This window comes from Trachurus japonicus, chromosome 6, assembly GCF_045865225.1.
Source record: "Trachurus japonicus isolate A0001 chromosome 6, Traja_1.0".
Taxonomy (NCBI): Eukaryota; Metazoa; Chordata; class Actinopteri; order Carangiformes; family Carangidae; genus Trachurus; species Trachurus japonicus.
Genome location: NC_140912.1, coordinates 23,619,896 through 23,645,737, shown reverse-complemented (window position 1 = coordinate 23,645,737; position 25,842 = coordinate 23,619,896). Strand labels below are relative to the sequence as shown.

Here is a 25,842-nt window from a genome sequence, read left to right as displayed (position 1 = left end):
AAGAAGAAGTCCATGTGGCTTCAGAGGCCTCGGGGCCCATTTCCAAAAAAAAGTTATTCACATCCCTCCAGTCCTTAAAACAATCACTGATCACATCAGTGGCTATGTCTATGCAGGGAGTAGAGGAGGGGGTGTGTGTGGTAGTAACAGCGCTGAGACACAACCCAGGCTCAAACACGAAGGACAGCTGGGAGACTTGTTCCCTACAGGTATGCAACAGAGGTTGTTCTTTCACGTACAGGTGTGTCTTTGTGTGTTAAGTCAAGTGTGTGTGTTTGTGTAACATAAGTCCTTTACAGCTGTAGAAGCAGATGCCAAGTGTAGTTCTGTGTAGTTATTAGAATAATTCCTATTATAGCAGAAGGTGTGTTTATCCAAAAAAAATAAAATAAAAAAAACCCAAAACAAACAGCCTGGTATAAAGTTTGACCACATACCCTGTAGTAAACCCCACACTGCATACACACATCTCAGGTATTATATATTTCTCTACCTTAGATGGAAATTCTCACATAAATGGAAATATACACTTCAGGGTGGATCCATGAGCCATTTTCCCAGGTCACAACAAAGCAGCGAGAGTGACGGTTTGCCACTAGTCAGACAACATTCAGTCATTGCTATTTGGTTGAAAATAGGTCCTGTGTAAAAACAAAAGTAAAATGCTTTCGATAAAACTTGTGGGATGGAACATTTTTGTTTTTGATTGAAACCCAATTAGACTAATGATTCATATCAAAAATGGGGGTGCAGTCGAGTCAGAGGTGTAATTTTGCCACAAACCATAATCAGTTTACAGAAACAGAAAGCAGATGATGATGATGATGGTGATGATTTTGACCTCACAAATTAACAACGGCTTAGCGCTAACATGAGGCATACACAATTATGTTTTAAAATGCCCAAATTATATGTCCAATATTAAATAAATAAACACAACATTGTGAAAAACCACAATTTAATATTCAAAAGAAATATTTTTTTCACAGATCAAAACAGAATTCAGGCTCTTTATCGTCCACCTGGTTAGCTGGATAACTCCTGTTGGCTACAACAACTTCGGCATTGAACGTGTATTTATGCTTGTTTTATCATAAAAAAAAGTGTGTTTGTGTGTTTGTTAATGCATAAAATCTGTGTTTATGTCATTCATAGAGCTGATTAGATTTTACAGAGTCACTCACAACACAGCCAAATTAATATTAACCCGCTAATGTTAGCTCTAAATGCTAAGTAGTAAATCCAAGCTCACGCCAGCCCAGCTAGTTAGCCTGCTCATTGGGGGGCGTGTATAGCCTTGAGACATTTAATTTAAAAATAATAATAATAAAAAAATGTGTGTTTACGAGCAGCAGCAATAACTAATTGGTCAACTTGGTCTTGCTACAAGCAAACAGGAGCTAGCTAGCTAAACCTCAGATAGCTGTTTCTGAGCCTGCGCTGGGAGTAAAATAAATGAGGGGTTGAGTTACTCTAATATCATTAAACATTGTATTGCATTAGTTTACAATTTCATGGTTTGGTTATGTTATTTCAATCCATCATTTTTGTATGGATTTATTTTATGTCCTAGTTATTGAATATTGGAGCTTTATGCGGTATTTGGTAGTTTCGTTACCACTGATGCGACTCTAAAATACAAACTCCTGCAGAAGTGACGTCTCTCAACTTCTTTGTAAATCTCATAGTGGCCAGCAGCGAACAATGAAAATATCCTTCTTTTTCATGTTGCATTCATGTTAATATACATGGTGGAAAAAAAAACATTCAGGGGACAATCTTGATACATTGGGCTACATACAACATAATGGCCCCACTATCAAGTGGAGGGGAGAAGTCATAGTCCAGTTCGTAAGAGAAATGGAGAGATCTCTGTCTAGGAACCAAAAAAATGCACTTTCCCTTACAAACAGGACTGGATTTAAGTGGTTTGAAATAAAAAAGAAACAGAGACTGTGATTCAATTATCACAAAGTGCACCCTACAATTAAAAAACCTTTTTGTTTGGCAAATGACTTTTACCTTTTTGAAATTCTAATTGCGACAGCACATGCACAGAGCAGGTCAGACTGTGGACGATATATATAGTATATAAATTTAAAAAAAGGGGGGGGAAAAAATTAAAGACTCCTGGAGTGGATTGACTTTTTAGCCACACAAACACTTTGCTTGTTAGTCTGCCTTTGATACTGCTTCTCTCTATGCTGGCTTCAAGGTGACCGGGGTAATAGTGCCTCAGTCCTGAGAGCAGGTGTTGTAGATGCAAGCTTGGGCTGAGCTCCGCCACCTGCAACCACCTCACTGATTGGTCGACGCTGTGGAATTCACAGCAAAATTAAGGCTTCAACACTTCCATATATATATATTTCAGTTCAATCACTTGCCATCACCCTTTTCCCCTTGGTTACTGGCAACGTGTGCCACTTCAATTATGTTACACACAACACAAGTGATGTATTTTTTAGGAAGGGTACTTTTTTCTTTGGCTACTCATGTGTTAGCTCACAGTATAACTATATATTAGAAATGTTCAACTTCCTGGAATAATTGGGGGCTCAAGTTATGTTTTACATAAGTTGGATTTCAATCAACGTTAGTGTTAACAACTGCGCTGCACTTGACCAGAGCTAATGATCTGCTCCACTCAGTCAGAGGTGTTTTCATGCTGGCAACTTGTTGAAATAAATGAATGCACTTCCTGGTAGAAGTTGAATAAAAAGCTCAGAGTTTGTACTACAGAGTCGGTCTGTCTTTTTTTTTTTTTATTATTTCTTCATTTACATCAGGTTCTGTTAAGCCTGACCTGCAGTCGTGGGGGTCACTGTGGCAACCAGCTGTGAGTATTGTGGTCTGTGATATGGTGAACAACAACAACGATGTGAGTAAAAATACTGATTGTAGGGAATCAAAATCCACCCATTAAAACAAGAAAAGAAAAGAAAAGAAAAGGGGAATTACAATTTGTTTTGTCCAGGATGAGCACAACAAACTGACAAAAAAAAGAACTAAAAAAAAAAAAAAAAAAAAGGCTAGATAAACAGAATAATAATTAATTATCTTTAAATAGTGTCACACGTTTCTTTATTTGATAATACTAAATTAAAAGGAAGCTTTCTTCTCTCTTGCTCTTTCCTCCGCTCCTCTGTCTGTGCCGCTGACTTGGTCTGACGGACAGCCAAACACACCAATCACACGCATGCTCTTTCCTCCGTCGCCATGACAACTACCTGCTGGACATGCCTTCTCTCAGTGCTACTTAACATTAACCTGTGGAGAGACGGGCAATCATCTAAGCAAGGTAATGACTGAATGCAGCAGGATTAAAACACTTTGCATTTATATTATTTATGTACAGCATAAATATCCTGTTTTGTTTTTCACTTTGTTTGTTTTGGAGTAATTGACCTCTCGCCACAATGTGGTGTCCCACTAAAGAAAAATAATGAATGAGATGGTCACTGCTTTACAGTAGCATCGTCATTATTATTATTATTCCATTATCGTCTATTGTGGACACCCAAGAGGCCAAGTGTCACACGTCATTTACCTTGGAAAATAAAAAATGAAAGCTAAAAAAATAAATTATTTAATGATAACAGTCAATACAGCAACCATTTGTAATTGTGTAAAGCATCAATACTGTTGCTATGGTTACTTCTAAATGCCTTTGGTTGATGCGGAGCTGTGATCGCTGTTGACTGACGCAACACTGGGCCTCATGCGATTAATTTTCTGTTTTATTTTCCTCATCCTCTCTGCATTTTTCCATCATAAATTCACAGCGAAAAAACTGCTTGTTTCACCTTGATGAAAGCTGAGCGCATAAGATTTGATAATTAGCAGAGTCACCTCCCTCTATAATTGATGCAATGTCAACTAATCTGCTGATGTGCGGTTTCAGTCACAAAAACTCTCACACTGCAGAGTGCTGCATGAGAACAGACAACACACATTTAACAGTGGTCATATCAGAGGAGCTGAAACAAGCAAAACCAATGATGGTGTAGCTCACGTCAAAGAGCGCCTGATAGCACCACAATTAAACTTGTGGCTTGTTTGATATTAAATGAAATGGTAAAAATGTCCATGACATAAAAGAGGTGGTGGTCAAAGCAGTGTGACACTTATGCAGATGGACGAGAGAATATATTCCATTATACATTAAGTGACAAATTGTTTGTTAACTCTTTAGTTTAGTTGATAAAAAAGACTACATATATGAAGTCACCATTATAATATAATTGTTGTAATTATAAAATTCATACAAGTGTTTCCTCCTGTGCATAAAGGCAGACTATCTGCACATGACCCATGTAACAGGTCATTTCTAACTTGGAAAGAAAAAGCTAATTTCTCATACATGCTACATAATATGAACAAATCTGTATGAGCGGTTAAAGCATGAGACCCGTTATGTCTTAATGATATACCTCTCTAACAAACAACCGATAGCTAAGTGTTTTCCATTGTTTAAAGTGACTCACCTGGACCTGGGCTAGTGCAAAAAGTTGTCTACTCTGGCGAAGGAGCAGGAACCGGACCGGACTCGGGCCATGAGCTGAACACACTCTGTGGCCTGACCCAGTGCTAACATCAGTGGAGGCTGCTTAGGCAGATTTTGGGACTCTAGATCAGAAAAACACAACCAGGTGGGGGCAAGATGCAATTGTTAGGGAGCGGCATTTTACTTACTTTTTATGTGTATGTGTATGTGTTTGTTTTCGGTGTATTTGCCATGACCATTGCAATGCTTAAGTTCACACTAATCATATTTTTTTCTTCACTGTTTAAGTTCATGTCAGCTCACTGCACTGTGGGAGACATAAGGGGCTCTAATTTCGTAGACCAGGCGCACTTTGCAAGGGAGGGAGGGGAGAAGGCGTGAGTGGGTTTAACACAGCCGAGTCCTCTCCTCACCTTTAAATGTGCTGCCTGCGGGCGAGGCGCACTGCAATTTTTATTTAATATTTCGACATGGACGAAGGAGACAGCGACGCCAGAAGGCCAAACTTGTTCCAGAAGGAAACTGATCTTTTGGTCCGGGTGGTAACACAAACGGACCTCCACAGGCCGACTGTCGGGCACACCGTGCGCCGGGCAGCCAAATTACCACTAGAATGTGCGTTTGGATGTTTGGATGTTTGGACATTTGGAGTTGGCGAGCTTTCAGCGCACCTTTGGCGCAGTGTTTTGGCACAAAAGTGTCACTGCGCCAGGCTGAATCTGTTGACTCCTCCCCCTACTGCGCCACCACACCCATATCGGCACATACACCTCAGTATATCAAAGTGCCTAATTGGCTGCGCACGATGTTGTGCTGGACGAAATTAGCACTGAATAGGCTATGCCACCTTGCGCCTGGTACGAAATTGGAGCACAAGGGCCCTTTTATATAAATCCAAAACAAGTTAAAAAGAAAAAGAAAAAAGAAATCAACGCAGAGAAGAGAGAGATAAAATACAAGCCGATAATTTGATTCATTTTGTATGAATTTTGTATAATTCAAATGTGTGACATTTGTTAAAACTAATCTCTTTCTTTCTGCAGCATGTTTGTTCATTCACCTTCAAGTTACAGTAAAAGAAAAACCTGCTGAGTTTTTCAGCCCCACTCAAAAGTAGACAGAGACTAGGGCTATTTCCCTCTCAACAGTGTTAGTCAGAAAGCTAATTTTACCATCTTATAAATCTTAAAAGGTTTCTACATTCAAAGTGTTGCCAAGGGAGCTGGGGAATGTATTACATTTAGAGAAAATCAGGTACATTATGTCAGCCTGGCAACCTTTTCTCGATTCAATGTCTGGAAGTTGACCTAATGCTAGCCTGCCACTGTGCCATTATCGGTGTCCTGTTTGTCACACGTCAAAAACCTCTGTCAGAAAACTGCACTGTTCTCTTTATAACCACCAACTACAGCTGCATCTCAATATGTTAGAATATCATGGAAAAGTAGATTTATGTCAGTAATTCAACTCAAAAAGGGAAACTACCACATTATATAGATCCATTACACACAGAGTGAAACATTTCATGTCTGTATTTATTCAATTTATTGTAATTGTAATGATAATGGCCTACATTTAATAATGACCTAAAAGTCAGTATTCTAAAAAAAAAAATTAATATTACAAAAGACCAATTAAAAAAAGCATATTTAATATGGAAATGTTAGCCTCCTGATATATGAACTCAATACTTGTTTTTCCATTTTCAATTAATTGAGATGCACCTGGATTGTGAATATTCGTCTATTCTTATGTTATGATTGAAAACAATAAAAAAAATACATTAAAAAACCCTGCTGATGTGAGTGTAAGACAATATTTACCCAGTATGGCGCTGTTGAGGGCGGAGCAGAGTGCTTCTCTCTGCGTGGGATCTAGCTGCTGGCCAACGGGACAGTTCCATGGATCCGAGTACGCTAACAGGCTGAAAGCATCCTACACACAAAAGACGGACAGACAGATGTTTGGTCAGTGTAAATTAGTATTTTAGCTTCTTTCAGCTCATTGTTTTGGTTCTCCAGGTGTCAGTTTCCAATAAATCAACCTGTACATTTTCAGATCTGGGTCATAAGACACAGATACTTTTACTGTAATCAGATGGCCATGAGTCACTGGGCAACAACGTACTGAGCTCCTACTACACCACTGTGCTCTATGTGAGGGTTGAAGTCTTTCTGCCACCTGGTGGTTACTAACTGAATTATATCCCCTTTAAAAACGTGTCCATTTCTATGGGTCTAGTTTGTTGTGATGGATATTTTGTTATTGTGTAATGCTTATGATATTAGAAAATAGTCTACCGTTTACAGAGACTAGAAACAAGCCCTTTGGTTATAACTTCATCATTATAATGCGGTTTGTGTTGTTTGCCAAGGCTTATATTGTTCTCACAGTGGTTGCTTATAAATCACGGACCGCTCGGGAACGACTGTGCCACTTGTTGTAAGATCGTTGTGACTCTATTCGATTTATTTACAGCTTCATTACTGGAAATAAAACATTGTTCCAGTTCCTGCAGAGTGTCCAGAACACCAGGATTTTAACTGGTGCCAACATGAAACCTTTTCAGCTCTGGCACCAGTTTCTATTTTGTTGTAGCACAGCTGTTGGTTGAACTCCAGCCCGTGTGCACATGCAGTTATGTGTGTGTGTGTGTGTGTGTGTGTGTACCTGTAACATCTTCTTGTGTGCTGCGTTCTTGCCGTACTCGCGGCACAGCTGTTCACTGAGCGCCTGCAGCTCCCGTCCAAACTGGATCATCCTCTCTGTGGCTGCCTGGTTCCCTCCACAAAGCTGTTTGCTATTACTACAACCCTCATCTGCTGGCAACAGAAACACGCATACACACACGCACAAACACACACACACACACACACACACACAAACAAACATAGTTACAATACACACACACGCAGAATAAACCTGCTGTGAAAATGTAGTTATAATAAACTGGGAATAGGAGAGAGAGAAAAGTGGGGAATACAATAAAGCACATTAAAATGAAAACAGTAAAAGGGAAAAATTAATAATAACAGCAGCAAGAAAGTTTCAGGGGTTTGTAAAGCTGTTGTCTATATATGTGTGTGTGTGTGTGTGTGTGTGTGTGTGTACCCTGTGTACCTGTAACCCCATTGCCAATGCTGTTGTCGTCTGGCTGAAGGATCTCTTCATGTTTGTATGTTCCATTCATGATCCGCGCTGAGGAGCCCTCAACAACCCCGTTGGTATAGTGCTCTGCTTCTATCTCCATCTCACTGTCACTACACACAAAAACACACACACACACACACAGATAAAGAGACACAATACCACGCAGAAATAGAAAAACACGAAGGCCGAAGTTTCACAAGACAGCACTGTAAACAACCTGTTCAAAAGGGCTTTTTTTGTGTGTGTGTGTTTTTGTTTTCTTTCTTTTTGCCACTGAATGTAGTTTCCTGCTGAGAGTGGGTGGTAAATGATTGTTGCCTGACAAGAGCTTCAGGCATCGTTGTGTTTACAGGACAATAGTCTTTATAGTCTTCAGGTCGGTCAGTGCAGAGGCTACAGTGAGCTGCTATTGGAAAATGGTGAGAGTTGTTGGGGCTGGTTAACATTGCACTTCGGAAAACTTACAAACAGCTCCTGTAACACAGAATGCTCAATGTAATTCGGTCATCAACTTATCAAGACTGCATTTGACACTTAAAGCTTCAGTTGGTAACAATTATTCAGTCATATTTGCTGGAACTGTCACTATATTCTGATGGTCAGACATTAAATGAGTAATTTAGGACAAAATCCAACTCCTCTGGCTCCACCTACAGCCTGTAATCGTATTTGCCAAAATCCACCGCGACCGACGATTCTCCACCAGTCAGGTAGAGGGAGCAGGATGAGCAGCCAATCGCAGCTCCTACACGTCGTGCTATGGATACGGTACATCTTCTGTGGGTGCGTTTATGGCTACTTTGTGTGTGTGTGTGTGTGTGTGGGGCGCTTGGCAGAGGTTCATAAAGGGACCTGACGGAGTATTGTCTTGAAATTTCCGACCAAGTCGCGGAGTTTACTTTCACTTTCGTCAACTTACCAACTGGAGCTTTAAAGGGATTAAAGGGATACTTCACCCAAAATCGATAATTCACCAATCATTTACTCACCATCATGCCAAGGAAGGGTTTGGAGAACTTTCAGAGTCGTCAAAACGCTTTAGGAGTTCCAGGGGGGGTCCGGCTGGCAACGGATTTTCATATAATGGCGGCGGATAGAGTTCACTTTTGAATCGTCCAAAACACACACTATGAAACATCTAGATACCGCCATACTACTCGTCCGTACTGACCCAAGTGTCCTGAAGCCGCCACATGAAAAAGTTGTTATCCTTGTTGTAGTAGTAGCTCCCAGTGTCTCTGTTGATGTTTGTGCGCATGCACGAGATTTGCTGTGAGATGTTTGTTCGTGGTTGTAAACGATTGGATGTTTGATGTAAACACGGAAGAACATCTCGCAGCAAATCTTTTTCATGTTGCGACTTCAGGACACTTGGGTCAGTACGGACGAACAGTATGGAGGTATTTGGATGTTTCATAGTGTGTGTTTTGGACGATTCAAAAGTGAACTCTCTCCGCCGCCATTATATGAAAATCCGTTGCCAGCCGAAACCCCCTGGAACTCCAAAAGCATTTTCATGTCTCCAAAAGTTCTCCGAACCCTTCCTTGGCATGACGGTGAGTAGAAAATTGGTGAATTGTCGATTTTGGGTGAAGTATCCCTTTAACTGAAGTTATTATGTAAAATATCATTATTAGTTCCCTCCTTGGATCTTTTGGCCATTGTTCTTACAGGCAATAAAAGTAACAAGCTACTCAATGAAAGTAACTGGAAGTAATTGTTGCTGCTGCTCAGGAGAAAGTTTCTTTTTCTAGCTTTTCTTGCTTTATGGTTTTATTGTTTTTGTCTTTTATGTTTGCTACAGGGGAGGTTTTTGCTTCCCATTGTAACCTGTGTAAACTTGGGTTTGATTACAAGGTAATATTCAAGAGACTGGAATCAACATAAACCCTGTAAGTGCCATTGTTTAGGTTAATTCGTTGAAATATTCAGGGCAGTGGAGAAGCAAAATGCTACAGTGAATGACTGCGGTAATGATTTATTAATGACGAACCATCCATCCACCCATGTGGTCCACTTAATGATCAACTGTCCATCCTTTGTTTATGTGTAGTCATGTTGTCTAATATCATCTGATACCAGTAGCAGCAACCAGATACATATCCTCCTGGTTGGTTGTGACGGGCCTTCTCACCTGGTTTCCTGGGTGCTGTTGGCGCTGTGCGGCTGGCTCTTGGTGGAATCAGAGGAGTTGGACTCGGAGTAGTTGACCGAGGAAGGGGAGGAAGAGGTGGAGGAGGAGGCGGAGGAGGACGCACTGGGATATTTGACACTGCTGCTGCCAGTGGCGCTGTGGCTCTTTGACTTGTTGGGGGGAGTGACACCATTACTGCAGGTAGGGCTGTCTGCTCCTGGGTGTAAGAAATCAATGAATCAATGAATCAATGAAATCATTGCTTTTTTTATGGTGACAACTCTGTCAGTGTGTGTTGTGTTGTGTTGTGTGTGTTACCTCCAGTGTGCAGGTGTGTGTTGCTGGCTCCGTGGCGGGGGCTAAGGCTGGGTGAGCCGGGGTAACTGTCCTGGGACTTAGGGGAGCGAATAGTCAAGCAGCGAACCTCACTGTCTGTACCGTTCACCATCTCCACAAACTGACGACACCTAAAGGGCAGAGCATACTGGTGTTACACTGCAAAAACTCAAAATCTTTCCAAGAATATTTGCCTTATTTCTTGTCAAAATGTCTCATTTCTAGTCAAAACTAATCTCTTTCCACTTAAAATAAGACTTGCCGCCTAAAAATGTACTTGTTTTTAGATAATTTTCACTTGTTTCAAACAAAATTTCACTTGAAATAAGTAGAAAAATCTACCAGTGAAAGCAAGTTTTTTGTGCTTGTAATAAGAAAGAAAAACTTGCTCCACTATACGGAACTATAATTGTCTAAAATTCTACTTATTTCAAGTGAAAATATCCTTGAAAGAAGTAAAAAGTGTCTAAAAACAAGCTACTTTTTACTACTTACTACTACTACTACTACTACTACTTATCTTATTTTAAGTATAATGAGATTTGTTTTGACTAGAAATTACATTTTGACGAGAAGTAAGACAAATATTCTTGGTAAGATTTAGGGTTTTTGCAGTGTACTGGTTAATAAATGGGAGATAACATTGATTCAAGCTAGAAATAAGATATTAGGTCTGAATCTTGGATGCGTGGTCTCGCTGACTTACTTCAACATGAATAGTAGGTTGGGGTTGTGTTCTAACAGGCCGGGATAAAGCTGCTGAGTCGCTTCTATGGCTTCTCCCACCCGTCCTGCCAGCACCAGCTTCTGTATTCCTATTACATGAAAAAACAAGATGCTATTCACAGTGTATCGATCAAAAAGGAGCCATTGCTTTCACAGCATACATTTGATAGAGGCCAGTGAGACCACAGGTCATCAGGGCCAAACAATTCCCATAGTATCCAAGTCTGGCGCTGTTAAATGACCTCATGTATAAAGTATGTAACATTTGCAACAAATCAAATGAAGATGTGGGTGTAACTGGTTTCGTTCACTCACTCTGTCTGTTCTTTATAGATGTCTGGTCCTCTTGTATCATAGTCTCTGTGGCTCTGGCGAAGGCTGTTGCGGTGGCACAGTACCCATGGTGCACCAGGTAGCTGGACACCATACTGCAGACAAAACATGACAAAAGTTGGCCATTGGAGCTTATTTATCCCACTTCACAAATTCAAATTCACAACTGATACAATTTTACTCGTTCTCTTGCTGAGTGTTTTAAACAGAAAACCAAGGTTGCAAACTCAGGGTGTGAAGGACACGTGTGTTCATGAAACAGGGGTATGTCATAAAAACTGCATTATAGGTAATGTGGGGCCTATTGTTTTGAATCTTGACCCATTGCTGTGACTAAAACCCTTATAATGGAAGAAAACACAAAGATAGTGATATACTTATACTAAGTGGTAGCACACTGAGCTTTACCAGTTTAAAAAACAAACATATAAAAACAGCAGTGATATCAATTTCCTTGGTTTGATTTCAGTCCTGATGCCTTCCTAATTTTCCATTACTTTTCTACTCATCACTTACAAATAAAGACAGAACATGCCAAAGATGTACTTCTGAGCATTAAAAAAATAATAATTTTTCAAAACAAAACAGACATATCCAGATTTATTTCAGAAGCATTAGATGTGAGTTATCATGTTTTCATCTACTGCAGAGTTTTTTTTTTTGCTGTAGACTGTCTGTTCTCCCAAGGGAACTCTCTGCAGTCCCTCAATGCAAATTCAGAACAGTGACATGTTTTTGCAGGTTTTTTTTTACATTGCCTGATCCAGCATCGCTCCCCTTTGCTACAGCGTCATTATCTCAACTTTGAGACAACAAACAGGTGGTGTTGATCATTGTCTTTACAAGATAAGAGGTTTTAATGGGCCCTCGCTCCTTCATCAGGGGCAGATCGGGGTTACAGTTATTATCGGAAAATGGGAAGACAACTATCATAGAACAGTGATCTATATTAGTGAGACGTATGCACATGTGTGTGTTGGGATTCATGGTTGTGATGAATCTTACTTCTGCAGGACGGCCTGCCATTCTCCCAGTCTTTCTCCTATGGGGAAGCGAGCGATCATGCCGTGGATCTTGGCCCGCCATTCACTCATGTAGTCCTCGATGTCGAAGACAAACGGCTGCTGGCCAAAGTTAGCATCTACGATCTCACCCGGGGTCTGGAGCCCCACGGTGGGGTACAGATTGGGCTGGAAGAAATTAAAGACTCCTTTTATTATAGTGTTTATGATTAACTATATTGTATTTTTACAACTGTACAGCACTTTGGTCGACTGAGGTTGTTTTAAATGTGCTTTATAAATAATAAACTGTGACTTGACTTGAAAGACAAGAGAGAACAAGATCAAAACCACAAGATAAATAGATCCTGTTTCTTACAGTACTGTACATGCTTTATTCACAAAATATTTCAGAGTTTTATCAGGCTTGATGGATGTGGGCGGTAAAGTTCCTGTAGTAGAAAACTGTTGAATGGATGAACAAATTGGCTAATAGCACAAACTATAAACAAGCTCTTTAGTACTTTGTCTCTTTGGCATATGCAGAAGCCACCAAACAGGACATGAAATCAACCAACACCCAGCTGAATGCTGTTTAGCTTTGACAGGGGTTGGTAACTCCATCTGCTCCTGCAGCCACTGTGGCCGGCAGCCAACTGAGGTTTTGACTCTCTGTTTCTATTCTTACCACCAATTTGGTTGGTAAAACCGTTAAAGTGGCTGTTTTTTTTTTCTTTTTTCTTTCAGGGGAATGTTCCAGTTACTGTGGCCACTGGACAAAAAAGAAAAATTAGTTTCCAAGCCAACTGCCAAGAAAAGCTGCAATTAGATATGGACCTGCATGGCTGATATCCAGTTATTCAGTATGTCACTTTCTACAGTTACAGGAATGATATAAAAGGGATGATGTGGGCACTGGCTCAAAGTGTAGGACACTGTATTACACGTGTATTTGAGTGTTTTTAAGGCATCAAGTAGCTGCAGAATCATAGCTGAAATCAGGTCAATGAATGAAAGTTAGTCATTGGTACTTACAGGGAGGTCTGTGAAGGCAACACCTAAAGGAAGAAAGAAAAAACAGTCAAAGTTATGAATATAAAGAATACATTTTCACTAGTGTGTGTAGTGTGAGTTAGAATGGACAAAGAAACTAAAATTATACAACTCATAATAATATTACATATTGAAAACAATTTTGAAAAGTTGAGTTTTGATTAGGATTTCTCTCTGATGAGACTTCCAGTGGGAAGAGGCAGCTAAAACATTTTTTTTTTTTTTTTAAGTATCTATTCAAACATCACATCCCCATTCATCATGTTCACCAACCTAAACTGATGCCATTTTTGGTGTAAAAGCATGTGTTGTTGATGAGGTTAACGCAGCAGCCAATCACATCCCCTGTGGTGAACGTCGGGCCGTATGGTTGGCCGGTCCCAGAAGAGCAGAAGGAGTGGCCGTCATCTCCGTGGTAACCGTATGAGTGCTTGTCCCATCCTAAAAATAGAACAAGGATTAGGATTAATGTTTTACTTTATACTTGACCTCTTATGAAAAATGTGTTGCTAGTCAACCCCCCCCCTCCGGGATGAACGGCACAGCTGAAGGCTGATAAATATCCGTGTTGTTTTACAGCAGTAATACTGCACACATCAAGCGGCAGCAGCTCAGTATAAACTGTTTGTAATTCCACTAGAGCATTTGAGGTGAAGTGACTTGCTGGAGGTTACTTGTAACGGTGGCTTCTGCCAAAGAAAGGGAGACAGTTACTCATTGACTTCTTGCTGCTCAGATTTTCCCATCTGACTAGCGCTGCCTGCAAGGCGTCTCATGAAAATTCACACACACACACACACAGACACACTTTGTGACTGTTTGGCATGTGGTGCAGTGCCGTGGATGGCCACCAGGAGGACCTTGTCTATGTAAAGAAACTGGTGAGTCACTGCCGTCAGGAACAGCAGCAGCAGCAGCACAGGAGGCTGAGCCAGGGGAGCACAGAGGGAGAGGAGAGGATGTCAGGATTTGCTCTTTAAACTCCCTCATTCCTTGTTCCTGCAGGTGCTGATGTACTTAAAAGCAACTTGTAAACACAACAGTAGTATGGATCCAACATGTTCACACTGACCTAACTACTGAGTACTCGGTAGTTACTACTACATTATACATGGGTCAGTCCATCTAATCCTTGTACTATTTTTAACCTCGGCAACACACCTGTAAAGCTTCATGACTGTGTCGTACAGGGTCATTGGGACAAAAATCGATCAACAGACATAGAAACACCTGCCAAAGTACTCAGACCAAGCTCTGTGGTACTTCCTGCTACTGTAGGTATCTCCATGAACTCATTCTTTCAATAAGGACCCGCACATTGACTCACAAAGTAACTATGTGTTGCACAAATATGGTACTGAAGAAGAGTTCAGAGTATTTCCATTCTATGCTACTTGATATTTTTGAATATCAATCTTTACTTCTCTACATTTACTTGAGTTGCTCATTGCATTTCAAATTAAGATAAACAAAGTAGGCTATACATAAAAACAATTTTATTTCCCAATCCATGCACAAAGCAATAAACAACTATATTATAAATAAAACACTCAATAAAAACAGGGGCTGAAAAAACACTCCCATAAATCTTATGAATTTGCAATGAGGAAACACCAGAGGCAGGATAAAAAAAATGAAAAATTTAAGATAGCAAAAAATAAGTCCGGAAGTGGAAAGTGAAGTATGAAAAAAAAAGTGATAAAATACAAAAAAAACAGCACATGTTTGCAAGTGAGTAAAACTGCTAATAAAAGATACACCAACTAGCGAATCAGCCTGAAACAATGAAAAGAATAAAATTCTGTTTTATGTGAAGAACAAATAAAGATGTAAATTCAATTCAATTCAATTCAATTCAATTCAATTCAATTCAAAAAACTTTATTCATCCCCAAGGGGCAATTAAAAAGCACGCTGAGCAGTTCAGGTAAGATCACAATAAACAGCAAACACTCACACATACACACACGCGCACACACACACACACACACACACACACACACACACACAAGTATGAGATAAATAAATAAATAATAAATAATGCAACAACCGAAATGAAGTACTAGCATGGTGTCAGCAAATGATGTTTGAAATAAATGGAGGTTGAGGGACAGAGTTAGCTTCTGGACAGCTGCTTTATACTTCCTGGTGTCCAGAAAACACTCAGAAAGAGAATTCTCCACTTCTTAGTTGTGTGTTACATCCTTGTAACAGAGAAAAACAAAACAGGCTTTAATTACTTCAGTCTAGTGAATCCAAACGGGCCGATTCATCTCTGGTCAAACAGACGGATGGATGGATCTTCAAAGAAATCACATCCCTGAGCAGACAACAAGGCAACGGCTTATGAAGTCTGCAGCGGGATTCCTTCTACAGTTATTATAGGAAACGACTACATCAGAGAATTCACACTCGGCTATTTGAAGGGCCGGCCCGTTGTGTTTTAAGTTCTATATTTATTGGATTTTGCAGGAAATTCCTCCTCTTGTGGCGAAAGCGGATCTGAACCTGACAGCGCTGAGCTTCAGCTCGATGCCGATCTGTCAGAGTTTCTCCTCAATCGCAGCTTGTCTGTCGTTGCCAAAAAGCAAAGCGGGGTTAGTGAAAGTAGGTCGTGGGTGAGCCGAGATATTAGATGTGTACTTGTATAATGTGTGTATGTGTTGTCTCTGAGCATTTGAAAAAAAAAGAAAAAGTATTAAGTATTAACCAAATACAAAATGTAGCCAAATGTTTGTGTTTATTTCAAGTGCAGTGGTGTGTTTCTTTTAAACCTGAGAGTTCACCGTTCTCGCTCTGTCCATGCACTCTTTTCTGTAGATGTGTACATACTTCTGTATGTGTGTATGTGTGTGTATGCACGCGTGTTTGTGTGTTGAGGTATTAGATTAATCTGCTGACAGGGATATTGCCTCTAAAGCCAGGCTCACTGCTGCAACATGCTAATGAAATGGGCAGGCCTCCACAGCAGGATCAGACACAGAGGTCAGCAGTGGAGAACAATGTACTGTTAAGGAGCACACATACATTTACATACACACACATACATGTTCATTGCCATATGCAATACATGTGCAAACGGTCATAAAAGTGTGTGCACACAACAGAAAAGTGGGAACAAACACGCACACAAGTACACTCACAGACGCAATCAGTCAGTCCAGGACACACACAGATAAATCCACAGAGTTCGGAACAAACACACACTGGCACACAAACACACTGAGTCAGTCAGTCAGAGTTAAGGCAATCAACAGTAATCTGTCTACCAGGGCTACAGACCATCTGTGGTGGAATCCTAGCAACCGAAAATATTTTCATAACTAATGTGTGAGCAGGTTTTTTTGGAAAACATGTCTGTCCGCGCACACACACACACACATACACACGATGACCACGACGACACAGTTCCACACTGTTCCACCGTTTGTGTGACATTCGACACATGTGAATCAAGAAGGGAGGGGAATGAAAGATCTTTGTGTGTTTGTGTGTGAACGAGAGAATGAGAGAAAGTGTGTGTGTGTGTGTGTGTGTGTGTGTGTGTGTGTGTGTGTGTGTGTGTGTGTGTGTGTGTGTGGATCTAGAGTCTGCTGAACCGACTGCCCCAGAGTCCACAGCATTCCACAAACCACGGTCACTGGACAGATCTTGACTGGTCAATAAGCAGGCCGCACGGCCCCAGACAGGCCTGGAAAACCCCACCATGTGATTGGTCAAAGCAGAGCAGTGGTCTGATTGGCTGGTAGGAGGCAAAGGGGGCTTTAGTTAGGCTCTGGGGGCTGCTATATGGCTACTACGCTTCCTCCTATGTCATCAGAGACTGCTGAACCATTCACAGATGTCATTGTGTATGTGTGTGTGTGCTGAGAGAGTCTGAACGGACATGGTGGGCCTGGGCTCGAGGCCACAAGAAGAAAGATAAGAGCCCGAACATAAAGAGGAATATTTGCTGCTGAAAAAATAAAGGGACGATGCTCTTTAAATGGCACGACCATGCGTCTGTCTGTCTGTCCACTCACTGTTCACATCAGTTCATTCATCTGCCAGTCACCCAGGAGGTTTAATCACATGTAGATAATATACAGTATCCAAAACTACAACCCCCTCAGTTATGTGGGAAATACATTCACAAAAAAAAGTCCTTGAAACAAAAATGACATTTCTATGTAAAGTACTGAGCGGTTGCTACAAACTGAGAAGCAATGTCCGTCTTCAGTTGGATCAGTTGAGGTCAGACACAAGCTCCAGTTAACATCATCTGTCGCTGCTCGGTGACATGTCCTAACATGTTCTCTCTGCAGCGGTCTGACTATTCAGACCAAATCCACATTCATACCCCACATACAATTACTATAGCAACGCTGCACATCCACATCTGCTTCCTCCTGCTTTCATCCCCAAAATCTCTTACGACTAGGCTACTTTCCACAAAATCCACGTTTTTGACACTTTCTTCGTTCCTTTCATTTACCTTTATATACAGTATTCCCTCGGTAAACTCCACAAAACTATCACCCATCCAGAGAATTTATCTCAGAATAATAATCCAGCTCCAAAAATATCTCAATGAAAAACCATGAATTAGAGCTGGTATGGTCAACTCTTTTCTGGTATTCACATTGTTGATAAGAAATCACCCCGTTCTGTGATGTTAGGTCTAAAGTAAACCAGATGCATTCACAAAATTATTAATGCTTGATTGTAATCTGAGCCAATGGGGTTGAAGGGCTGGAACTATAGGCCAATAAATAATTAGGAATGTTAAGGGTCAAGGTTTTGGCCAGCCCCCTCTATAGAGTTGCTTAATTGTACTGGGCAGACTGTCCTGTGTGTAACCAAAATTGAACAAAAGGGGAAAGCGCTGCAGGATGTTGTTCTTCTCAGCTTGCCAAAGCTGCTGGTCCGATCTGCTAAGTGGCTGAAATTCTGGCTCCAGACCAGCGAGCCAATGCTATTGCTGGATGTTGGCGTGATGAAGCACTTGCCATGATACACACTGTTCATGTCCACTAACCTTGGGAATCCTTATTTCACCCCCATCTCGCAGATTGTTCCAGCCACAGATCATGTTGTTGTTTCTGCCATCTCTCCATCAACAAATTCTGACATCCACCCCACCCCGTTGTAACATCCTTAAATTAAATTCTGCATCAGTCTATCACACAAATGTCCACCTGACACATCATTCACATGTTACTCACCAGGCAGCCTGTTCATGTTGACCCCCTGGGCGGACAGGCCAATGCCCATGTACCTACAGATGAGAAAAAAAAATTCAAACTTCAGTAGATTTTACATATTACACACAGCAACACACATTTAAACACATCTGTAATCATTAAAGAGCATCGGCTCTCTCTGATCTGCAGTAATTCAGGTGTTTTGCTCTCATCTCAGGTTAACTTTGAAGAATATTCAAATAAAGCTGTGGATCAGAGTTTGATGCGTGTCAGGCAGAGGTAACTTTTGAACATAATGGTCTTTGATCTCCTTTCAAATCCAAAATGTGGAGACTAGTTATTGCAGAGTGAACTGCCTCCGAGGTAGAGTCTAAACTAAAAGTGCGTTGAGACTTGGAGCTCAGGGGTCAGCGCTGGCATCGTAAGTCTGTCACACCAGGATGGGTGGTTGGCAACATGCACTCCTTTCAAGACTCAACTGAACAATTGATTAATTTTGTCCGTTGAACTCGGGTCAGTTTGGCAAATGCTGATGTCAACGTTCAACTCCCGGGTTTGAGATGAATGGGTGTGGGATGTAGGGGGGAGGAAAAGACGTTGGTATCACAGCAACCGAGGCTGTGGACTGGACGATGCTTTGAGTTCTATTTCTGTACCGATGTGGCGGCGAACCAACCACGACACCCATACTACCATGAAATGAAACATATGCTGAAAGAGCCCGTCTTAAATCCTCCTGTCTTTACTACCCCAGACTTTTAAAAGGTACACTGGGATGTTGGGATGAACCTCGTGTTCACTGGAGAGTGTCAGAACAACAGCAATGGCGATTTTTATTATATCACCCACTTAAATTGTTTTGATTTTCCATAGACAGGTTATTAATTAGCCTGGCCAGATAAGTAATTTACATGCTTATCTGGCCCTGTGGCCTGGGCTTTGTTAGCTAAACCAAAATACATTTCAGGGCAATAATATTTCAACATACCGGTACATAACACTGAGTGAATCAAATGGAGATTTGCATGGCCAAACATTACACTGAAGCCAAACAGGCTTCATTGTGTTTTGTTGGTCTGAAACAGGCGTCAACCCTAAAAGGATACACAGTATGCTACAGCACTGTATATGGTACAGTGCTGTGTATACCAGCTGTGATTTGGCCCAAAAAGTTAAGTTTTGGTCGCTTGCCATCACTACATTCAGCCCATATAAGGACAGTTGCTAAATGCAACTTGGAAAACCGGAAGCTGGATGATACTTTGACAGTACCTAAATAACATAAAGGAAAAGTAAGGAATGTAAACACTAGCATTCACCAGCAAGGCCAACTAGATTCCTGTTTCTGAGAGAGTAGACGCTTGTTAGACCAGTTACCTAGCTAATTAAAACATGACGGCATGACGGGTCCTCCCAAACACTTCCTCTATAATCTGATCTGTTTATATTTAATTACACAAGTTAAAGAGAATTTACTCAGTTGTTGTCAAATAAAGTGTAATCTGGGGCCATAGTATAGAGTTGGAGTTTGTTTTTGGAGGTCAGTACTATATTTGGATTTACTTTGCATTTCAGTGATGCATCTGAGAAATACACTGACAATACATGTAATTATAGTGGAATGTCATGGCCGTGTTTCCAGCCATACTGCGTCCATCTGCACCGTAAGAATGAAGGGAATGTCAGTTGTGCGCTGTAGCCTATGTCAGTACTTCGTGCTGAAACTTAAACATGAATTCAATGTGTTGTTGAGTTCTGCTGCCAGGCCAGTGAACCACGCGGTTCCTTAGACATGGTCACACCGCTGTTTGGGTGTTTCAGCTCCAGCACCTACTGTAGGTTGAGTTTGGAGGACTTTCCTATTTACAGTCAAGGTAGTAGTTACACACAGACACTCCCACATAGCAGTTGTCTTTTACACCACCTTTTCTTGTTCAGTCTCACACTGAGCTGCTCGACTGGAGCCGTGGAGTGTTAACAGCTGATTACGTAACCTGAGGCTTTTATTGAGGAGAATTGGAGGAAAGTTGGTTGGAAAGGTAAGGTAGTAATCTACAGGGCTCCAGACTAACCTTAGGTTGTGGCCCTTAACTTAAAAACTTTTTAAAAAAATTTTTTTAGAAGCACAAAAAGAAAATTTAGTGGCGCACACCGTAAATCAACAAAGCAAATATTCACATATCCTTTTCATTCATGATCCTCACACACATGTGTGTGACTGTAATGGCAGACTCCAGATTCTTTGAGTTGTCCCTTGCACATTTCACCAGTGTCAAAAAACAAAAAACAAAAAACGCAGCAAATTTACTTGTTGTACATGATGTGCAAGTAAATGAAAAATGTTGTCTCAAATTTTAGGGACAGTCTGGAGCCCTGAATCTAAACACCTGGCAAAATAATAACAGTGCCACTGGTGCTGATCAACAATCCCAACAGATGCTTTAGCTTAGGAACCGTAATGTAGCTTACTGATACGAGTCATGACAAGTTATCCATATTGATTTTCTGCGCCATTAATTTTTTGACTTTCTTTTAAAACCACAGGTTGATGACATCGGTTACTCCGCAGCCTGTGAAACTGTCATTTAAGTTTCCTCCCAGAGACTCCTGGGAAAAGTTACTGTGGGTAAATCAGGACTGCAGTGAAGGAATCACCTCAATGTTAAATCTTATTTGAAGCCATTTCAGCAACTTTTGGCAACAACTTCAGTAACAGTGCGTGGTGACACATATTCTGGGTGCCATCTTGGAGCAAACAATGCCTGGACTGGTTTAATCCTGAGGAAATCGTTTGTACTCGGTGTACCCGGGTCAGTAAACAGAAGCAGGAGTATAATAAAACTGTGTCAGCATTAGAGGGGGAGAGAATGTGTTTTGTACAAGAGCCTGCAAACTTCAGGTGTTTTAAATTGACAACTAATAAAAACATCTGTGGCAGCTAAGGTGATGCATTTTGATTTCACAGCTGCATCAGAAGCTCGTCATTCAGGTTCTGCCCCTCAGACCGGACGAGTCACGGCTTGTTAGCTGACTGAAAGCTGCCAGTTTTGGGTTGTAACATCCCCGATTTCTCTCACACAGCCAGCAGATAAACAAAAAGTTTGATGGAACTCTATCTATCTATCTATCTATCTATCTATCTATCTATCTATCTATCTATCTATCTATCTATCTATCTATCTATCTATCTATCTATCTATCTATCTATCTATCTATCTATCTTTCTATCTATCTATCTATCTATCTATCTATCTATCACTGGGAGCATGATGATGAGTGACATCTCCGGAGACATTGTTGTACTGTATTTGGCCAAGTGATGTAAAGATTGCTGTTTTCATGCAGAGTCAAGGTGAGGGACATGCTGCTGAAGCAAGTTTGCAAATTTGCAACCCAAACAAAGTGACCCAGAAACGTCTCCAGCTTAGAAGACCAATCCCACGAAACATAAATGAGTAAAGATACACTCATATCATCAAAGACTATAATAATAACGGAACTACAGGCTTAGTCACCAAGGCCTAAGGATGAAGACATTAGAATACACATGAAATAATAATTTGAAGCGGTGCAGATTTTCCCCTGTGGCTCCTGTCCTCCACTCCCTCATGTCTATTTTAATGTCTATCCCTCTGTCTGTCTGTCTGTCTGTCTGTGTGTGTGTGTGTTGTGGGCGTGGTGCTGCTCTCTGATCAGCCTGTACACCTGCACATCATGTACTCATTAACCCCACGGTTCTTCATCCACCCGTCGCCACGTCTCTGTTTGAACCGGCGTGGTCGATCATCACATTCTCAGGCCACTTAGAGCCGTGCACTCTGAGCTTTCGACTCTCATGTTGTTTTGATCACTGAACTAATCCTTGTCTCTCTGTGCCACATGCCTGCCTTTTTCCTGCCGGTTTTCCCTGCCTGCTCATCATCACTCATCCCACCATGCCGGTCCAACCCCGCCTTCATACCCTCTCTGCCCTGCTTTGTCAGCCACCGGCTTCCCCTCGGCCCTCTTCTGCCTTCACCTTCCATAATCCTCCGTCCACCTTCACTCTACGAGAACAGACAATTAATATGATCTTATCCGTGTCCTGAGTTAATCATTTGGCCTACAGCGGTTATGTGGGAAATTTGTGAGGCCGCAAACATGTTTGGGTGTGTGGCATCTTTCTGGTTGACTCCAAGTTCATAGAGTTGTGTTGTTTGTTGGTTTTAGCACATTTATATACAAAACATTTGAGCTGTTGGCTCGTTAGCACACCAATGTTAGCATGTTAACATACTTGTCTGGCATGTTAATATTTAGCATCATCAGCACATAAACATGCATACCATGAGCTTTATAAATGTCAACATGCTAAACATTAGCATGCTGACATTTGTCACTGTAACTGACATTTAGCATATTAGCATGCATCAACCCTCGTCAAGGCCGACCAAACAACCTACAAAGCCTTAACATAACTTGAGGGAAATGATTTCTAACAGATGATGACTTATTATTTATTGCTGAAAGTATTGGAGAGTGACTCCAGGACTGATTTTGTATATATTTGATACAATTAATGTTTTCCTCTTGTCTCCTAATAGGATAATTTAAAGTTGCAGCTGCATTTCACAAACTCTGATTTGGATCATAAATGCTCTGAAAATCAGTGTGGGAGCAGGTAAAACCTTTCTTTAGATTGCCTCCTTCGGTAAAATTGTGAGTAAACTGCTGATGCAGTCCAGTCATCCATCCACAGACCTGAACATGAAGCTGAGGCTTCACTTAGTACGGACAAATAAAAGCTAATAGCAGAAATACTGCAGGCTGATGCAGTTTTGGTTTTCTTTTTTGGCCCAGTGACCATGTTATGAGACAAATACTGAGTGATCCAAAGCTTTAATGGGTTTCCATAGTGTCATGGCACTCATGCACTGAAGCTTGTCCTGAGTTTGTTCTGCTTACCCATCTCGACCTTTGCTGACAATCTTGACTTCAAAGTAGTAGATCCCACAGGCAGCGGGGATTGGGTGTGTGGCTCGCACTGATGCTGCGTCCTTGTGGTTTTTACCATGACCTGCAAGAGAGCAAACACAAGGTGATTAAAAACATACGACATGCAATTTTATGTGACGATTAATGCAACGATTAATGCCTCGTTTCCATTACATGGTACCAGCTTGACACGACTCGACACAGCTTTGGTACCAGGTACTGTTTTGGAGATTGTTTCCATTACAGGATAGTACCACTATTAGAGTAGAGAGTATAGACTGATATATAGTATATGTATAATTACATAAAATATAGACTGATCTGTTCATTTTAAAACATTTATTTATTGAAATGTGGTGATATCTGTAAATAGAGCCCCCGAGGCAGCGTTGCTGTTCTGTCCAGTACAAACATGAAGCTTCACTTTACATTCAGACAAACTAATGTGGCTGCCACAGTTGTTAGATTTCATCTATTAGACCAACATTTATCTTCCAAAAGTAATTATATCAGCCGGCACTAAATACTCTAAAGAGCTGCATGTAAATTTGTCGAATCGCTTTCTCCCTGGTATGACGACGACGGAGGCTGACCGGCCAACCATCTCAGGAGACGGGCTGCTAGCCTCTGAGATTCTTGACCAATCAGTGGTCTGCATTCTGCAGTGTTTTCACGTCACTTTTCAGTACCTATTCACCCGTTTTGGAAGCTCAGCCAAGGTGGTACCAGAAAAGTAGTACCAAGTAACAGATTCCAGGTACTTTTACCTAATGGAAACACAAAAAGGGCGAGTAGAGTCGAGTCAAGTCGAGCTGGTACCACGTAGTGGAAATGCAGCATAAGTGTTCTGTGTAGGTACGTAGCATCATCATCAATGCATCTTTCATGCTGCCGGAAAATGCAGTGTAAAGCTTTGAAATACCTTTCAGCTCCCTTGAAAAGAGCAAGGTCCTCATGTACGTAACCCTAGCCTGCCACTTCCATTATTATTTAACCAGTAAAACCAGCCTGTATTGGACTACTGATACTCTACTATACCAAAGCTGGTAGAGCAGACAAGTTCACCTAAGAGTTTGGTTGGATACCAAGCGTTGTTCCTAAACGAGCAGAGGTGACGTCAGCTGCACAGTTTTATTTGTTTCTAATGGCACCAAGGAGGTGCTAAGTAGGGCCGGGCTATTAACTGCACAATTACCAAAACCAACATTTAGAGCCTTTTGCCGACTTAATCTTGATCTTGCTCTTGCTGGTCACTTGCTTTATAGTTTCCACAGTGTGAATATTCATAAACTGTTCCTACGACCTTGTATTCACTCACATGACTCTGTCCTATCCAACTAACATTAGAGATTCAAAGTCGTATTGCCCAGCTCCAGTGTTTCTTGTCTTAAAAATGGCAGATAGGATCTAACAGCATGCAGCAACCCTGTCTTCCCAAGTGTCCATTCCTTCCTAAGAACTTAAATATTACACAGCATGTATTTTCTCCATTTTAAGAACATAAAAACAAATTTGAGACATAAGTATGTTGTCTCTCCACGGACTCCTTTTACACACAGACCATCTATTGATTGACTGCAAACTGTCCAGAACTCAGGCTGCCAGGTTTTTTTAACCACAACCAAAAGATGTGATCACATGACTCCTGAAGGCAGCATGTTTTAGAATTGATTTCAGGATGTTGCTGATTATTTTTAAGGGTCTTCATTACCTCTCGTACCCTGCTATAACCCTGACCTTTTGGTAGAAAGGTCCCTGAGGCTCTGGAACGATCTACCCGAGGAAATCAGGTCGGCTGACTCAGCAATTGAAGAAGCTCCTTCTTAAAACACACAGTACCCGTATCACAATCCTTTCCTGATTTAACTTGAGTTCAACTTTCTCTTAACTCTCTTTTTACCTATTTCACTTCCACTTTACTTCCACATATTTTTGATGTTTTGTTTATCCGATTTTAACCGAGTTTTATATTTTTATAATCCTTTTTCCTTTTAAATGGGATGGTTTTATGACTTGTCTGCTATAAGAAGAAGATGCTATCTAAACAGAGATTGTATTGTACTTCATCTGAGTTAGGCCAAATATGACAAATTGTAGGAGTAGGGCTATAAATCAGCCTACCACTTGACAAAACCTGACTGCCCTCTATAGAAACCATATGATGTTATGTGTGGGCCATGACTCCTGTAGTTCCATCAGCTTTTATTTTTCTCATTTTACAGTTCCCCCAATGCTGTGTGATGAGTAAGTTCCTCTTTGTCATACTTAGTTTTCTAGTACATCTCAATCCACATGCACACAATCTGTCACTTGATGTACTGGAACCTACAATGATAAATAGCCATCCATCCATCAGACGACACCTAAACAGCTCTGCCTTTCTTCCAACAATTACTAATTTTGTTACTGTGACTTTATAATTAAAGAATTGATTATTCTCGTGTGTAAA

General features: G+C 40.9%; 1 protein-coding gene across 3 annotated transcripts in view; it reads right to left on the bottom strand.

Moving 5' to 3' along the window:
* Positions 1-391: 391 nt before the first annotated feature.
* ranbp10 (RAN binding protein 10) overlaps positions 392-25,842 on the bottom strand; it is a 32,329-nt gene continuing 6,878 nt past the window's right edge. The window contains exons 2-15 of one of the 3 annotated variants that reach the window (XM_085779898.1): positions 23,364-23,475; positions 18,441-18,493; positions 13,511-13,678; positions 13,220-13,242; positions 12,189-12,373; positions 11,166-11,278; positions 10,831-10,939; positions 10,107-10,255; positions 9,789-10,005; positions 7,625-7,764; positions 7,175-7,326; positions 6,328-6,439; positions 4,485-4,626; positions 392-641 (exon numbers count right to left, since the gene is read on the bottom strand). In XM_085779898.1, coding sequence (XP_085636024.1) covers positions 4,496-4,626; positions 6,328-6,439; positions 7,175-7,326; positions 7,625-7,764; positions 9,789-10,005; positions 10,107-10,255; positions 10,831-10,939; positions 11,166-11,278; positions 12,189-12,373; positions 13,220-13,242; positions 13,511-13,678; positions 18,441-18,493; positions 23,364-23,475 — 1,664 coding nt within the window. In that variant the 3' untranslated portion in view covers positions 392-641; positions 4,485-4,495. Of the gene's footprint in view, positions 642-3,064; positions 3,268-4,484; positions 4,627-6,327; positions 6,440-7,174; positions 7,327-7,624; positions 7,765-9,788; positions 10,006-10,106; positions 10,256-10,830; positions 10,940-11,165; positions 11,279-12,188; positions 12,374-13,219; positions 13,243-13,510; positions 13,679-18,440; positions 18,494-23,363; positions 23,476-25,842 lie in introns of those variants that run through there. The other 2 variants (XM_085779899.1, XM_085779897.1) reach the window with 2 other exon arrangements.